The following is a 19,259-nucleotide window of genomic DNA, read 5'->3' on the forward strand; positions in this document are numbered from 1 at the left end:
ACATTTAACATCATTATTAGCCCAACGCATCAAACTATGAAGCCTTACTATGCTCACAGTTTAAAGCAGGCGGTTAATAATGTGAATTCTAACTAAATCTACCTGGTAAGTTTTAGTAAAACAGCGTGGTTTGGGCTAGACTAAGTACATTTTGCAATAAACGTCTAATGTTGTCGCAGATAGGAAAACATTTACAGTTAAAAGCCTGATTTGTTTCAAAGAGTAATAAAAGGTGCCTTGTTTGCGTCCGTATCAGGGTTAGGTCCAATTCAAGACCGTTTGTTTGCCCGCCTGAAAATGTGATTGGGCTGGATTGATACATGACGAAAAGGGTAGCTAGCAGCATTGATAGTAGCTTAAGTCCACATGTCCTGCTTAAACAGAAGACATTCACACTCAAAAGAACTAGTGATGTTGTTTTCTCTGAAGCAAAGCATGGCACAGGTGCTGCCCTGTTTATTGATGCAACAGGAAGTTGCTACAATCAGCTAGCCAGTCAGGGGTAGGAAAAAGGTTTAAACCCCGTAAAACGAGATAAAAAAGCACTTCCCCGAATCAATAAATATTAATTTATCACAAGGCAAAAGTCTCAGTTAAAGGGAATTGTTAAGATTTGGCTATACCCAGATCGCAATCAACTGAATACCATTCCGTTAACCAATGTCTTTGCGAAACTGCGGTTAAAACGGACGGTAGTGCAAATCGTAGAAACTCTCAGGTCCTTCACCGTGACATAACTGTACTATAGGAGCAACACAGTCAATGTGGCGACTGGCAGAACAAAAGTTATACAAGCGTGTTGGACAACTAAGATGGCCTTTGTCCGTTCTCGTACATGGTGATTGCAAAATGGCGGACTCGAACGAAGAAGTCCCACTCTCCACGAAAAACTAAATAATTCCTTGTTTCAGGTGATTTTACACTAAAACATAGATATGAATACTATACTGATTTATGTAAGTAATCCCATGAAAACTACACACTGGCCCAACAAATTAATATGTTTTGATATTATTTACTAAGAGTTAGAAATCACCTTCTTCTAAGTAAGCAACGAACACTTTAAACCAATTAAGAAAAACAGGGAGCAACAACACGTGAGTTTCATGGAAAGTAGAAGTATAGTAAATAAGAGATTAGGTCCTCAAAGCCTTTAACAATGGTGGGGCAATGTATATTTCAAAAGGGAAAAAACGTTCTACTTTTAATTTGAAAAGTTCTGGATTGTAAATTTAGAAAAGATTTTCTTGGTGAACCTTTAAATTCATGACATAAAGTTGTAGTAAACGTGAAGAACAACAAAACCGATGTTTCACATTGTAAACCTCTTTACAGATACTCCTGGTGGCAGTTGTGTGAGCTTGAGGTGTGTATACACACAATGACCCCTCTACTCAGAATCTGCTCGTTGAAACAGAAGCTCATCACTTGGCTGTCCATAAGAATACATCACATTACTAGCCGTACTACTAATCAATGGCTGTCAGTGATTTGTCAAACAGTGCCATGGAAATGCTTATATTGTGCAAAGTGCAGACACACGTTGTGTTGTGTCTTTTCCTTCATCCCCACTGACTGGTTCATTGGACGTCTTTCACATTCATCCATTCCAGCTCAACACATCCATGTCTTACCCATCTGGGAAATAGAAATGCTCTGTCCAGTTACCCTCACTCTTCCACTTGTTCTCCTGCCGTTAGGACTCCAGCAAACTGTGCCAGCGGCAAACCTGCTGTCCTTTCGACTCTTTCATCAGAGTCCAGTGGGTGAGCTCCTCCTCTCCGGAGCTGTTGAGGCCGAGCGAAATCCATCCGATCATCTCCTTACGCTTCATGCTGCGCTTGTTGTAGACGGAGAGGATGAGCGTGACGTCCGATAGCTGGAAAAGAGCTACCTGGAAGACGAACGTCTCTTTGTACGTTGGGTTGGGCTGTCCTCGACAGATGGATGTCTTACACTTGGACATCTCGTGGCCCATGGAGTTCAGTAAGGTCAGCTTAACATATGTATCTGAGCAAGAGACAGAAGTAGATAATTAAAGAGGAAATGATGTGAACTCTAATGGCCTGTGTCCACATCGCGCCTTCTTGAAACCTTCTTGAGAACAAGTTGTTTTCCTCCTTGCTCTACGGCCGTGTAAAACATTATATAGTAGCTAGGGCTGTCAATCGTTTTAAATATGAAATCGAGATTGATCACATGATTTCCACAGTTACCTCTCGTTTAATCGCACATTTTAAATGTACCTTAGAGATATAGTTTGTTATACTCTTATAAACATGGTAATGGCCAAAGAGGATTACTTTATACAAAATGTATGTTCATTATAATTGCAATAATCCAAAACAAAAATAGCTGTAGCCACAGTATTTTCAATGTATGCTATTTTATTCTTCTACTATACTTTATATTTCTAACGCTGGTCAAAAACAATTGTCGCAGCCTTATTGCCGCAGCCCTAACAGCCCTCATAGGTATTACAACATAAATGACACGTTGACGAGATATCGTTGTGACAGAAACTATAACAAATATTTCTGCCGAGAACAGGCGCCATGTGGAAACAGGCGCTTAGACATGGGTTTAACTGATGGCACCTGACTCGAGTACTGGATCATTTGTGCAAAATCCCACTGTTTCCTCTTTGACATTAAAGCATTGCTGCACGCTGCAGCTGTGCTTCCTCTGCAGCAGACTGTGACCCATTTCCCCCACAAAGCATGTGTACTTGTAATAATGTCACTGCAGTCGGTGCATACCATCGTGAACACATAGTGCTGCTTTTCTCCTGATCAAACACGAATCGCAGCTGTGAGTGTTCCTGATAACAGAGCGAGAACTCAAAGGGTGCGAACGGTGTTACTTCTGTCTTGTTGCTATGCAACTACTGTACGTCTAACCTGAAGCAGGGGGTCACGTTGAAGATAAAAATGGACTAGAAAAAGTTAGTAATGCCTGTGCTTAGAGGATTAGGAGCCTCTTCTAAAACAAATGATGTAGCTCAAATTAATGATCCTCATCAGGAAGCCCTCCAGGAGCGGCTATTATTTCTCTGACTTTGACATAATGTCAGTGTCGTGACATACATAGAGACTTTGAGAGCCCAGGGCAGTGTCCCAAAATATGATGCATGGCTGCTGCAAACAAATGAGAACGTTCAAATACATATACCAAGTCCCTGATGCGGGATTGTAATGCGTCACAGCAACGGTATTAACAGACATTGCTCAAAATCGGAAATCTAGCTTAAAATTCTTATAATCAAACAAAACATACATTTTGTACAGATTGTAATTGAACTGATAATATTCCCAACTGATTCCCTTCCATTTGAGTGTAAATCAATGCCTATTCCGAATTCCGAATTTTTCATTTATCTGCGACGAGGAGAAAAATAACCACTGGCATTATCAAGTGATTTAGCATTCACCGTTTCCTTTCCCACTCCTCGTTTCCATGCCCAAATCATGATATAAACTGAGGCAAATCCAGCGGAAAGCAAACGAGGCGAGACTGGCAATCACAATGGCTCTTTGAGTGTTTCGCCCCTCATCTCCCGCCGCACTCCGTAATAATGCTGTGTATTATGTTCCTGTCTAAGAGGGAGTATAAGGAATGAATTGCCGAGGCTTTCATGCCGTCGAGTGCCAGCTGCCTTCCAACGCCGAGCTCACCGCCTCGACTCGCACATTCAGTTGCTCTCTTTGACATAAAAGCACAGTGGAAAAAATAGCCTTGATTTCTTTTTTGACTGCTGCTGAATGGGCTCTGTGGAGCTGGGGATGTCTTAAGTGGTCAGTAGCGGTGATGCACGGCTCGTTGGTATTGTTGCTGAATGAGAGGGGGCTGCGACTGATGATTAACTTGACTCGTCGCCTCCGTACTGTTTTGAAATGATAGAAAAAGCAGCTCTGAAATTGCTCCGCATCTTTCCCCACGCTCTTTCCACTTTGTTACAAAGTCAATCAAGGCCTTCATGAGGATTTTGCACAAAGATTTTTCCCTGTTAGCAGATGTGACTATTTTCTAAATGAAATGTGGATTCGGAATGTGGATATGCTATTCAGGAAAGCACAAACAATATCAAAATCTGGCAGATAGTTATTAGTTACATGAATAAAAGGAACGCAGCAATTAATGGGAGGACCGGGCAGTGTGTCTTCCAGATGAGTATGGATCTCTCTGTTCCTTTTCTGTTTCAAATGCTGCAGCAGAACTGTACAATGTTAAATTATAACCAAAGCATGCAGAAGTGTGCCGTTAGAATAAAACCAGCAGTGGATGACGCACAGCTTTTCCTTCTAGCTGGAGTTAGCATCCTAAGTGTTACTTCTGAGGTCAAACATAAAAGACTTGCAGGCATCACGAACACGAGAGTGACACAACACCGGTAGTGAGAGTGGGAGCAGGGGTCGTGCAATACATTCAGTACACATTAAAGAACAAAGGGACAGGGGCTACAGCAAGCAGCTATCTCCATGGATACGTGTTTGAATAGGGTAAAGCATGTAATGCTATGGTTTTCTTTGAAAGGTCATTTTGATTTAGTACCATATTTTACTTTCCGAAACAAGCATTATGTATGTTTTGTCGAGAGTTTGATGAGAAGAATTGATACAACTCTTGTGTTTGTATGCTATGTACGCAGCAACAGCCAGGAGACTGTTAGCGTAGCTTAGCATAAAGACTGGAAGCAGTGAAAAAAGCTAGCCCACATCTGTAATTAATTACCCACCCACCAATAACTCAAAAGCTCTCAAATGAAATGATGGTATCCCTCATGACTAATTCATCCCAAATGATGACGTTATTTTGTAGTCCAACCCGGAAGTTAGCATCACAACATGATACCATGATAATGTCCACTCGCGGTCAGATGGCCGGGTGTTACCACTGCTAAGCTAAAGGTGGCTAATGTTGGGCGTGAAGACATTTGGAAGTCTAATTTATCCAATTGTTAGCAACTGCTGCTTTTATGAGAAATAGAAGGTTCAGACATTCACCAGTGGGGTGTTTACTGACATATTGTAGAAAACAGTGTGAACATCTCTTAAGCCTCTGTTAACCACAAATCATATTTCACGCAATTACTACAACTAAAAACAGATTCAAGAACATTACAGAAAGTGGTTGAATACTAACTGCTTTTCAGGTTTTAAGACTCGTTCCTGCACCATTCAATTGATCTTTTGATTTATAACTCTAAAACTGATATGCTTATTTCTTATCATATTGAACTGTTGCTTAAAGTAAAACAATTCTAATAAGTTGACAAGCTCTTGTGCTAAATGTCTATGTTTTCCTCGTAAATAATGTATTAACAAAGATAGTTTCATATTTTAAGGGAAACCAGATAAGTAAATCAAATAGTTAGAAATGTAAACTGGGTATATTACATTGGAAAAGTGTTCCATGAAGCATCCATGAAGATAGTATGAAATGGTCGACAGCGAAAGCATCTCACTATGCGGCAGGGACAGAGACTCACCTCTGATTATATAAACCTGTCCACCTATCAAGTGTTTTAGACAACAGAACAGCCCGTCTGACAACAAGGGTTGGACAGCAGTAAGAAAAAACAACAGACCAAGATGTCAAAAAGGTAGTTAGAAAGGTTAGACATATCAGGAGCAGACATGACAGAAGATGTAAGGGAAGAGAAACAGGGTCATTAGGCCACAACATCACACACAGTTCAACAAGAGGCGTTTGAACTTCGACCCCTGGAAACCGAGCAGGAAACAGGGATCAAACCGGAGGGAAAGTGAAAGCAGGTAGAGCACTGATATAGGAATAGGTTTTATACTTCTGTCTGGATCATTCTTAGTTGAATAAATGAACATAAATAACATACATTTCTTATACATTTAACAAAGGTCTTTCACATTAGCTTGGACCACATTCAAGTTCCTTGTTTTTCTACACTGAAAAAGCTAAAACGTTGGCTTTAATTAAATGTATTATGTACATTTCACATAACTAGGTTAGTTGAAAGCAATAATATTAAGTTTAAATACAAAATATTAGGAAATCTATTGACATAAAATATTTAATTAAAGTAAACGTTTCAGTGTTTTCAGTGTAGTGTGAGAGAACCATTTACAATTATACCAATTCAAAAAGGGTTTTTACTGACAGTAAAGTCGATCACTTCAAGGGCTGTCATAAAAAAACACATTTATTAGTTTGGTTTGCTAATCTGTAAAAACATTTTGAATAAAGTTGGTGAAGAAAAAACATGATTAATTGTTGTTACATTTGCTGTATATACGATCCGTGGTGGCACACAAATTAAAACAAGCAATACTAACAATCACTGGTAAAAATGTACCATTTTAGAATCATATTAAATTCCTGGATTCTGATGATAACATTTTATGTTACTTTATATACTTCTGCTGAATATTCCCCTAAGTACTGTATAAGTGTATTTATTAGTTGATTTATATTTTGTATGGCCTAATAATCTGAATCTGTAAAGTTACTAAAGCTGTCAGATATTCAGAAACTATTTGAAAAAATGATTTACACTGCTCATCACTCTTTTGGCAGTGACTCAAATAAAAACGTGTTAGGGTACTTACTGGGTGGCTTGTTGGCTGCCAGGTTTTTAAAATGGATGCCTTTGATGATCTCCACGGAGAGACGTCCTGTCGTGGCGTTGTACACCAGGCCCACGAGGATCTCCGGTGTTGAGGTCTGACTGACAGACTGGAATGATGAGGCGCTCTCACTGCACGTCATATCGGAAAGGCTGACCTGGGAATCACCACCCTGGAAATGTTGGCAGGCATTTAGTTCATTATTTAGTTCAGTGGTTCTCAAATGGGGGTACGCGGACCCCTAGGGGTACATTGGAGTACGTGAGATTTATTTTATGTTAATGAAAAAAAAGTGTGGGTTTTATATTAATAGACTTGTTGTACATATTTCAAAACACGAAGTGTAATAACTGCAGGTTGCCTCGCTGTCAGAATGACAAAGATCCTCAGTGAAGCACAAGCTCATGTTTCACTAAATTGTACAACTTATTAAAAAGATCAGTTCAATGCAACTAATGTCGTCTTAGTGTTATTGCATGATATTAAAATTGGTTTGCCATGAATTTAGTAATTGATTGTAAACATTTGAAATGTAGCATTTAAGTGTTTCTCAGTTACAATGTTGTTGTTTAATAAATCAGACGCTGATGGTGCAGCGCTGTACTGTACCTCTTTATATAGGCTTTTCCCCCTAACAAATAGTGTTTGCGCTGATCAGGGGGTACTTGGCTGCATTTTTTTTCAATGGGGGTACATTATTGAAAAAAGTTTGAGAATCACTGATTTAGTTCACTGTATTTATAAGGAAAGTCAGGGTCAATATTCCCCTATCTAGTTCAATATTGAGAATGTTCATTTGTTTTACCTTGTTCTGAAACAGGTCTTACCGTGAGAGCACAGCATGGGTCCAATATGACGGGCACAGACATTTTGCCCTGAAGGTTGAGCTTGGTAAGGTAGAACATCTTCTCCCCGAGCACCTTCTCCTTCTTCATCCGCTTCATACTGTAAAGGCGGAATCGGATGGCGTAGTTGCTGATCATCTCTGACTCCACGTGGCTGAAGTGGAAGGTCTCGGTAAAGATTGGGCAGGGGCCTCTCTGGATTCCTGTCTTGGCTCTCTGCTTCTTGGTGGGCAGCAGCACCAGGTGGACCTGCCAGGAGATGTTCCCCGTGCGTTTCAAGTCGGGAAGATCCGACACTGCCATGATGGTAATGGCCAGCTGCTGGTCGTCTGAGTCAAAGTCAAACACAACGTCCAGAGTGCCATATTTGGCAACTGAATCTGGATCATAACCTTTAGGGAGCTGAGCTGCTGATCCACGGGCTGACATGTCCTGAAATAACCAATAAACATGTTCAATGTGCAATACAAAACTCAATGTAAATGTCTGCTTGTGCAGTTTATTTTTTGAACAAGGATGTATAAAGACAACTTGATACAAATTGGAGGCGGGCCCTTTTCATCACTAGGAAAGTTTCCCTCTGGCGCATGAAGCCAAAATGGCCTGACTCTGGAGAACTAATTTACTCATTCAGGGAACTGGGCCCATAGAGCATGTGCACTTGCAATTCCCTTAAGCCCCGCCTCCAATCAGCTGTCATAAGGACATAACGGCTCGGTCAAATTAATGGCAAGGGAAAATAACTCTGGATTTGATTTTAGGATCTAATTATACAATTAATGGTTATTCAAGTGTTAGTATTCGGAAGTTGATTTAGCTTAATATATATATATATATAAACGCAGTAACAGTAACAGACTCTTTCCCAATGTAATTCAATGGGGAAATGTATTTTAAAGATCTCCTATCATGATATTTTTAGGCATATATTATGGGTATAAGATATATCAAAATATGTAAAAAAACATATCTACTGTATGATGTGTTTTGCTCAAAATACCAAACAGATCATGATTTTAGACATCCCTCATATCCCTCTGTTTCAGCCCTGTTTATGGCGCATTTCCACTGCAGGGCCTCGCGCGGTATAGTTAGGCCTTGGTAGGCCAGGCTCACTTTATGCTGCGTTACCATTACAGTTTAGTAACTATAGTAACGCAGTGTAGGCAAAGTTGTGACGTCATCTTCAATGCGAAACACAAAACCAACATCAGCCGTTAGCTGTTAGCCCTAAGATCTCACAGCTCCTCATATCTGTTCAGAAACTGGACAAAGGTTAAACAAGTACAAACCACAGACTGCCTGAGTCATGGAGAATACAGTCGCTGCTTTATTTATGTCTGTATAGGCCGTTGTTGTGAGTGTGGACGGTCGGAGCATATATAACGTTAGCTTAGCCGATCTCCATTTAGAAAACACGCATTTTAAAAGGTTTTTCGCCTGCCGTCTGTCTGCAGCAATTGTCTCTAGCTGAATTGTACCATGCTTTGCATTGAGAAACACCTAAACACTTAAAAAACAGCAAATGTAAATAGCAGAAGTATGCAAATTAAGACTCTCAGGTACATCCTGCATCCCTGGTATTTACCTCTGGGCTGAGGACAGCTGTACTGTCACTGGGTACGTCCTCTTCGTAGCCCTTGTGGAAGTTACTCTCAGAGTCGTGGCCGTCGCTGCACTCACTGGGGCATTTGCCAAAGCACAGGTGGGGACTGCCGCTGGTGTAGGACAGATCACACTTTGCGTCTCCCAGGTCCGACAGCGTACAGGACATCCTGGGGGAGCCGTTCTCATCCTGATAGGGCGGAGGCTGAAGCTCATCCAGCGGCGGAGTTCGGCGCATCCTCTGGATGCAGTTGGCTGCTTGGGAGAAAGTCAAGAAAGAGATGGAGGATCACAATTATGAACATATTTTGTATGCATCATATGATGATATGATAGAACGTACAGAGATCTTATACATGGTCACTGTTACGTCCCCCTTCTAGGGTAGAGGAAAGTGACATAAACCAGTTTGAATTGGTAAAATGACAAGCATTTATTTACACACAAGTTAAACAAAAAGGCAAGCAAACGGCAGGGGCACAAACAAAAGGGGCCAAAAGGGCGCAGGCTAATCTAAGGAACAAACAGAAGGAGGACTCTAACTAAATGAGCCTATTCAAACGACAAAGGAAATAAACATAATAAACTAAATAACCCTCACTGTCACAGTGGTACACACTAATAAAGGAACTGAGCAAACCCAGCAATACTACCAAACAACAATCCAAAATGATGCCAAGTTAACCAAGGTAAATCTAATACTACACGAGTTAACCACGGTTAACAGGTTTAGTATACAAACGAAGAGCATGTAGCGAGAGGCGTCTGTTCCCACAACAGAGCCTCCAGAGTGATCACAGTCCACTGGCTTTGTAGTCGTCTCCAGAAGGTGTGCGCTTGGATTGGAGTGCGTCGGCCCAGCGTGCTCCAATCACAGTCTTCGGGAGGCGGACCAGGAGATGGCAGCCAATGACGTGAGGGCAACCGCACAGCTCATTTACATAGAACACACACAGCTGAAAACACTCACATACAGATTGATGAGCAAGTAGAAGGCAGAGTCCGTAGCTGTTCTTTACGCTTCAGAATCATACAGTTGGCAATGACATGTCCAGGTTGATGACAATAGAAACACTCTCTCTCTTCTCTGTTCATGTTAGTCACATCTAACGGCTGAGTAAGCGGGGCGGCTGGCACACGGCGGAACCTCTCAGTAGAAACAGGGGAAAACACAGATTTATGCGTGAGCACATATTCGTCAGCTAAGATAGCGGCAGCAGAGAGAGAGTTTACCTTTTGTTCATTCAAGTATACCACAATGCGATCAGGCAAACATTTCTTGAACTCTTCCAACATGATCCGTTCCCTCAGAGCAGCATAATCCGCCGCTTTACATGAAGCAACCCACTCAGTGAACATCATTCCCTTTTCCCTGGCGAACTCGACATGAGTTTGACTGGGACCCTTCCTATGATGTCTAAACTTCTGCAGATAAGCTTCAGGAACTAACTCGTACACTCTAAGTATGGCACCTTTCACCAAGTCGTAGTTTAGACTGTCCTCTAACGTAAGAGCAGCAACTGCTTCCTGAGGTCTCCCGTGAAGTTTACACTGAACTAACAGAGCCCAGGCCTCAGCACCGTAGTGCCGCTGCAATGCGCTCAAAAGCACCAAAGTACGCATCCACCTCAGTCTCACGGAAAAGTGGCAATAACGAAATGTTTTTGAGTACGTTGAAAGCAGGGGGATGAGAAGGAAGTGGGAAGCTTCCTCCGGCATTACCAAAAGCACCGGATGCGCGCAGCTCGGAGTCTAGCTCCAGCTGACGCATCCGGACTTCCTTGCCGATTTCAAGCTTTCTCATTTCCAACTAAAACTGCCGGTTCTGCTCCTTGTCCTCTGCCTCTAACCGGAGACGTGCGAGACGGACCTCTAGTTCACTCAATTCCTCAGAGTCCGAACTGCCAGGAGACGGGGGATTGCAGCGAGGCAGCGTGAACGGTGCTTTAAACTGCCCACTGCCCTCACTGTCACCACCTTCTCCTTTAGCAAACGAAAACTCTGCCTCATGCCTCTGACTTAAGATAGGCCTATCTCCAGATAGGACATTGGTCAGAGTGAGCTCAGCTGGTGCAGCCAGTATAAGTAACCCCCTTTCACCAACCCTTTTTTTAATGATTGTTTATTCACTGCGAGACTGACATTTTGCGTTATCTCATCCAAATCGTCCTTGCGACACCGGTCTAGCTGCTCTTAGGACAGACAGATTAAAAAAGACTCCAAATCGAAAAATGCCATTCTTAGACGAACTGCCCACACGTTTTACCAATTGTTTACAGGTATAAAAACCACTTTTAATCCCAGGAATGTAGTAATTTATCCCGGACGTTCCCCCATATATGTTACGTCCCCCTTCTAGGGTAGAGAAAAGTGACATACACCAGTTAGAATTGGTAAAATTATAAGCATTTACAGGGCTCAACGCTAACTTTTAAAAGTGGTTGCCAGGCTGGGAACCAGACATCAGCTTTTGGTTGCCAAAACTGAAAATATGGTTGCCATTTTTAGTCACCTTATATTTTAAATAATGACGATACTATGCAGTTATACATCAACTTAATAATGAAAATGTGACACTTAAAGAATGTTCAAATGCTTTACAATAAGTAATTATCACAATTTTGTACTTATTATTACTTGTCCACCCTCAATTGCTGGTATACAAAACACCAGTAGTGCAGCTGTTGTTCTGTTCTTCACAGATCACTAATTTCTTGGTCATCCGTTGTCTCCCTTTCAAATGTGGGTTTTCTTGACCTTTGAGCTGACCCCCACCATAGATACACTGGCCCTTCAGCATTGAAGTCTTGGATTGGCCAGACTAATACATTTCTAATGTTAAATAAATCAAAACCATTCATAGTTAATAATTAGATATTAATTATTAATGCTGTACATTACCTTTAATATGTCTAACTATATTTAACATGTGTTACCTTTTTATAGAAGTGATTATATTTGTATGCCAATATTTTCCTATGGTAAAGTTTCGTTTTGCACTTTTATTTTGGTAGTAATAAGATCGGGACTCTTATTTTGAAGGAACTTTTACCGGAAGTGAATGCACAACGGAGCAGAAGCAGAATGTACATATATATTTCGCCTCCCAAGACTTTACACATTTCCTCTTTGCTTTTCGGGTTTACCTTGCGCTTTATCAGTTGAATCACTTTGAATATTCGTTTGAGATGTTGACGGGTTGGCCGAACTTTTTACCCCACAGTCAAACAACTTAATTTGCTTCGCCATTTGTTGTAAAATAAACACACGGCGCACCGCGCACGCGAGTAAACGTGCATTACATTCTGGCTCCGTAATCACACCAAATAATTAACATTTATCTATTTTGGGGTGCACATTTAGCTGTTTGCAATCCTTATTTCTTTATGTTAAAAACGGCCAAGATACAGATTAATGAGCAGGTAGAAGGCGTAACAGTCACTTTAAAAAAAATAATCAGGGTATAAATGATCTTTGGATGGAAAGCCTCAAAATGTGGTATCCAGACATTCATGGTCCCTAGAGTATAAAGCCAATTGTACAGCCCTTGCAAGTCAGAGACTTCTCTTATCCTGTGAAATATCCCAGCATTGCTTTGATTTTAATGTATAATCATTACAATAATTGCCATTTCTGAAAAGTTTGTGACGGCCGCACATTGATTTAAGGTGTTTCTTCTAAACTGTAGTGGCAGGGGAAAAGGTTTAAGGCATGCTGTTTAAAATGAACATGTAAAATAAAATAAAATGAACATATATGTATATTATCCTCGCAACTGCAGTTGTTAATGTCCACTGTTATGTTCAATTTGAGGGTGTAGGTCTGCAAGCCTCATCTGCATATTCACCTGTCGCGGCGCCCAGTGGGCGCGTCACCGGGATGCCAGGGGTTGGTTCTCACGGGAGGAGGAAGTGTGTGTGTGGCGAATGCGGGTATTCAGCGGGATATTTAAGTTTCCTCAGCATGTATACATATGTTAAATGCAACGGGGAAGTAACTGAATGTGGATATTGCATCGACCGACCTGGAAGCACGTCTCCGTGGAGAGGACGCGCACAGATAGAGAGATGCTCCTTTGTGCCACGCCGATCATCGTGTTATCCTTTTTTGTGGATTATAGCCAAAATAGGCCTAAAACATTTCCGTTTTTTGCTGCCGACGGGCGCAGGAGCAACAGCTTTTTTTCAATTAACTATAGTGGCAATTTCGGTTTATCGCCGAGCTGACTTGTTGTGTTTTGTTTGTGTTTTGCTTAAACTGTCAATATAATTGAATAACGTATAAAACCTGTCTTTGTTTATTTTGTGAATGTGTGGATGTAGACAGTAGTAAATACACTTCCGTGGGGACTATTTTGTGGAAAAAATAGATTTTCCGTTTATCAGTTCTGTTTTGCCTTTATAATATTATTTCATATCAAGAACCCCTTGTGCGTTTATTTAACACAGCTATTTTTGATAGTTGATCGCAGTGGCGTCGCCTGGCCTGGGCAAGCCCTGAATGTTTTTTCTGTAGCCCCGGACAATTCTCCCTCATTAATATAATGCTTTACGTGAACCTCATCATGACACAAGAGAGGACGGCAGAACTGTAATGTCCCGTGTTCAGTGAATGCAACAGAGGCAAGACACCAGACCAATCAGAGAGTTGCATGGAAATAAACGTGTGCTTGTCTCATTCAAGCTCGGCTCTCTCTGTTGCCCCTTTCACACCAGCGCCTTTTCAGCTCCGGCTCGGAGCTAGAGCCTGAAAAGCGCCGGGTTTTCCTGTTCACACCGCAGCGGCGCCGGCTCTTAGCTCCGGAATCCGCTTCATTTCCAGCTCCAAAAAATTGTCGGTCCAGAGGCAAGAGCTTTGGAGCTAACGGCCCGTCCACACAGCGGCGTGCGTTGACGCTTGCCGGCAGGCGTGTCTGACACTCGACCAACAACCAATCACATGAATCTCCCGCCCCTGACACACAAGCAGCGGTTTAATTGGCTAGAGCTTGTACTGGCATATGATTCGATTGGCTGACGCCTCGCCGAGGCGTCAAAAGTTGAACATTGCTCAACTTTTGCAGCGAGACACGCCAGCTACGCTCCACGTCGCTTCCCACGATGCATTTCGGCTAAAAGTGACGTCACCCCATTCAAAGTGAATGGGGAAGCGTCAACGCACGCCGCTGTGTGGACGGGCCGTAAGAGGCGACGTCGCTTACGTCTCTCTTACGTCGAGGCGTGCAGGAAACTAAACCCACCTCCCCTGAACATGGGTCGACTGTTATGCCTGCCTTTAAGCAGTAGTGCTTATAAACACACTTTATAAAGTCAGGCAACACTAACCAGGCTTCGTGTGATTCTGTTTATTTGTGCCTTACTTTGACCATCCGTTCACTGTTATCGATCATTGTGGAGAGAGGCAGACGTGTTGTTTTGTATTATTGCAGCTATCGGATGCAAGTAGTCAGTTTAGCTTCGGTTGCTATGCTAACATCACCCGTTTTATACCAGAGAAACTTTCATAACAGCGTTGTGATACCAAACAGTGTCAATTCAGACTGACACACATTCACTTAGGCTAAGGGGAACTGGGGATATGCATCAGCTGCTTGTGTGAGTCGGACAGTGAATACTTTAGAGCGGCCGCTGCAGTGTGAGCTAACCGGGAGTTACGGGAGAATAAACTCCCGTGGAAGAGCAGCACTGCAGCGGTCGGTAAATGCTGCAGAAACACATTAATAAACAATGAACCACGGCACTCTGGAGCAAAGTATAAGGTTGGAGAAGTCGTTATTCAATTTATTCTGGCTTCGTGTGATTAAAAGCAACACGATCATCGACCCGACGCAGTTGTTGTTGTTGTGAGCGCCGTAATGGGTGCCGTTGGGAAGCAAATCAGCGATGTAAACGGTGACGTCATGACGCAGCAGGGGCAGCTCTGGGGCGCCAGTGGGCGGTGTGCACAGAGCGGGAGCTGAAAAGGGAAACCGGAGCTGAACCAGAAAAGCTCCCGCTCGGAGCTAGAAACTGAAAAGCGCTGGTGGGAAAGCCGTATGTGTGTGTGTGTGTATATAGAGAGAGCGAGCGCGAGCGAGCGAGAGAGCGCATGTTGTTAGCATCTGGTTAGCTAGCTGCATTAACGGACATAAGGAGCCGAGAACACAGCTGTTTCTCTCTCTGAACCATATATCTGCTTGTAACATTACCGTGTATTACGTTCCCTACTGGGCTAGGGGAACCAAAGGGAAGCAACACAACCAGAATGGAGTTGGTAATAATTATAAATGGTTTTATTGTAACCGGGTGAAACAAAATGGCAGGCATGCAGCCTGAAACAAACAAAGTGGCCACAAGGGCGCAAGTTTAAATGAACCACCAAACAAAGGGAGCCTGTTTACATACAAAGAAAGAGAATAACGGAACTAAATAGAAACTAAAACCCTCACTATAAAAGTGGTACAGCTAATACAAAGAGTCTATACAAAAACACTGCAAAACTAAAGGCAACAATCGCAGAATCCAAAACTACTCTAACCACTAACTAATCACACACCACACAAGTTAACCACAGAACCAGTAGCGAGAGGCGTCTGTTCACTCAACAGTGCCTCCAGAGTGGTGATAGTCCTGCGGCCTTTGTACTCCTCCCCAGCAGGTGTGCGCCGGCTGTGCGCTGCGATTGGATGATGTCAATCCAATCACCATCTTCAGAGGCGGACCAGAGGATGGGCAGCCAATGACGTCAGGGCTACTGCGCAGCTTATTTACATATTACACGCACAGCTGAAAACACTCACAGGCAGATTAATGAGCAGACAGAAACAGCAACCGTAACACCGTGCCATTTTAATTAAAGTACCCATTTGAACCTTCTCAGAGACTCCATTGGTCTCCTTACTTTTAAAGCTTCTCTCCTGTACGCGAGAATAACGAACAAAGCTAATATGGGTCTCAAACGGTTTGGTCACAAATTATTCAAAAGATTATCTCCGCGGCACACCTTCATATGATCATTATAGTTCTAAAAAGAATAAGAGAATAAAGGAAAAACAGTTATGAAATCTACTATATGGCAGTAAAACAAGAATAGAGTTTGAAAGGGGAGTGATTTGTAAAATATCCATAAAGAAAAAGAAAATCTGTTTACAGTTCTGTTTCATATGGGTGTTCCCGCCTGGAACACCACCACTAGTGTGCCCTTGAGTAAGGCACTTCGCCCTTAGTTACTCCAGGGAGAATGTCCCTGTAATTGGTAATTGTAAGTCGCTTTGGATAAAAGCGTCAGCTAAAATGAAATGTAATGTAATGTGTTGAGAGATGTATCCATAGATCTCTTAATGTTGCTCTCAAAGTGCACCAGATTGATGCTTTTAACTTCAATATTTTCAAAAAAATCTTCCCGGAGGAGCATCCCACCGGACCCCCCTAGAGGAGGTGAAGTCTGCCCCCCCACTCATAAAAAATAGCACTTTACCCCTGCCTATATGCCGTGAGCTGATTATCGAGCCTTCATTGTAATAGTCGCGGGTGTACTGTGTGTGTGCGTGTGGGGAGTGTTGCAGTAGAAAATTCCACTGTAGCGCCACTGTGGGCTAAGCCCCGAATGTTTTCAGGTCCAGGCGATGCCCTTGATCGTTACAACTTTCATCCTCAGGATCAGGATTCTTATTCATCCTAAAGAAGGAAATCTGCCAAGACATATGTCTGTATAGGGAGAAGTTAAACAAATCCATCAGAAAAAATACTTTTCAACTTTCCCATGCTCATTTCCTAAATAGTATATAATAATAGCAACAACATTTGGTTCAGGTATATCTTCACATAGTACACTACATGACTGGAGACATTTCAACTGCATCTATTACTGGAGATGCAAGACAACTTGATTGTATAGCCTATTTTAAAAAGCTCTATTGTGCTTTTTAAGGATTCCCCTTCCCTGTAGTGTGTTCTATAGGTTTGTGTGCAGGTCAATGCTCTGCAAAGGCTAACATCCCTGTGAACCCTCCAGAGGGAGTTTCTCTCCCACACACTCCCTCCCTACCTGAAACACTTGTATTGCAGTCCTTTGTTTACTTCCGATACATAGAGACATCACTGCGTAAGACTCACATCTATTGGCTAGCGCTCCAACACACTGTACATGATAGGCTAAGGGGTGGGACATCTCTAAGCAGACTGGGCTCTGGTTTCAGACAGAGGGTGAAAAGAGGTGCTGCAGCACAGGCAGTATGAGAAAAATAAAGAGCTTTTTAAACATTAAAGGATGGAAACATGTCACAGTAGAGACACTACATACTGATAATAAACCTGAACATCAGCAGGAGAGGACTCTTTAAAGTAGAGACACTACATACTGATAATAAACCTGAACATCAGCAGGAGAGGACTCTTTAAAGTAGAGACACTACATACTGATATACACCTGAACATCAGCAGGAGAGGACTCTTTAAAGTAGAGACACTACATACTGATATACACCTGAACATCAGCATGAGAGGACTCTTTAAAGTAGAGACACTACATACTGATACACATCTGAACATCATCAGGAGAGGACTCTTTAAAGTAGAGACACTACATACTGATATACACCTGAACATCAGCAGGAGAGGACTCTTTAAAGTAGAGACACTACATACTGATATACACCTGAACATCAGCAGGAGAGGACTCTTTAAAGTAGAGACACTACATACTGATATACACCTGAACATCAGCAGGAGAGGACGCTTTAAAGTAGAGACACTACATACTGATATACACCTGAACATCAGCAGGAGAGGACTCTTTAAAGTAGAGACACTACATACTGATATACACCTGAACATCAGCAGGAGAGGACTCTTTAAAGTAGTGACACTACATACTGATATACACCTGAACATCAGCAGGAGAGGACTCTTTAAAGTAGTGACACTACATACTGATATACACCTGAACATCAGCAGGAGAGGACTCTTTAAAGTAGAGAAACTACATACTGATATACACCTGAACATCAGCAGGAGAGGACTCTTTAAAGTAGAGACACTACATACTGATATACACCTGACCATCAGCAGGAGAGGACTCTTTAAAGTAGAGACACTACATACTGATATACACCTGAACATCAGCAGGAGAGGACTCTTTAAAGTAGAGACACTACATACTGATATACACCTGAACATCAGCAGGAGAGGACTCTTTAAAGTAGAGACACTACATACTGATATACACCTGCACATCAGCAGGAGAGGACTCTTTAAAGTAGAGACACTACATACTGATATACACCTGAACATCAGCAGGAGAGGACTCTTTAAAGTAGTGACACTACATACTGATATACACCTGCACATCAGCAGGAGAGGACTCTTTAAAGTAGAGACACTACATACTGATATACACCTGAACATCAGCAGGAGAGGACTCTTTAAAGTAGAGACACTACATACTGATATACACCTGAACATCAGCAGGAGAGGACTCTTTAAAGTAGAGACACTACATACTGATATACACCTGAACATCAGCAGGAGAGGACTCTTTAAAGTAGAGACACTACATACTGATATACACCTGAACATCAGCAGGAGAGGACTCTTTAAAGTAGAGACACTACATACTGATATACACCTGAACATCAGCAGGAGAGGACTCTTTAAAGTAGAGACACTACATACTGATATACACCTGAACATCAGCAGGAGAGGACTCTTTAAAGTAGAGACACTACATACTGATATACACCTGAACATCAGCAGGAGAGGACTCTTTAAAGTAGAGACACTACATACTGATATACACCTGAACATCAGCAGGAGAGGACTCTTTAAAGTAGAGACACTACATACTGATATACACCTGAACATCAGCAGGAGAGGACTCTTTAAAGTAGAGACACTACATACTGATATACACCTGAACATCAGCAGGAGAGGACTCTTTAAAGTAGAGACACTACATACTGATATACACCTGAACATCAGCAGGAGAGGACTCTTTAAAGTAGAGACACTACATACTGATATACACCTGAACATCAGCAGGAGAGGACTCTTTAAAGTAGAGACACTACATACTGATATACACCTGAACATCAGCAGGAGAGGACTCTTTAAAGTAGATACACTACATACTGATATACACCTGAACATCAGCAGGAGAGGACTCTTTAAAGTAGATACACTACATACTGATATACACCTGAACATCAGCAGGAGAGGACTCTTTAAAGTAG

At 42.1% G+C, this 19,259-nt stretch overlaps 1 protein-coding gene across 2 annotated transcripts in view; it reads right to left on the reverse strand.

Annotated features, from left to right (window-relative positions):
• Nucleotides 1-1,696: 1,696 nt before the first annotated feature.
• LOC117467390 (synaptotagmin-14-like) overlaps nt 1,697-19,259 on the reverse strand; it is a 104,493-nt gene continuing 86,930 nt past the window's right edge. For both annotated transcript variants that reach the window (XM_034110986.2, XM_034110984.2), the window contains 5 exons: nt 9,036-9,307; nt 7,430-7,879; nt 6,585-6,774; nt 5,489-5,545; nt 1,697-2,010 (listed from right to left, as the gene is read on the reverse strand). In XM_034110986.2, the coding sequence (XP_033966877.2) occupies nt 1,697-2,010; nt 5,489-5,545; nt 6,585-6,774; nt 7,430-7,879; nt 9,036-9,307 (1,283 nt within the window). The remainder of the gene's footprint in view (nt 2,011-5,488; nt 5,546-6,584; nt 6,775-7,429; nt 7,880-9,035; nt 9,308-19,259) is intronic.

The sequence above is a fragment of the Pseudochaenichthys georgianus genome, chromosome 22 (assembly GCF_902827115.2).
Source record: "Pseudochaenichthys georgianus chromosome 22, fPseGeo1.2, whole genome shotgun sequence".
In the NCBI taxonomy this organism is placed as follows: Eukaryota; Metazoa; Chordata; class Actinopteri; order Perciformes; family Channichthyidae; genus Pseudochaenichthys; species Pseudochaenichthys georgianus.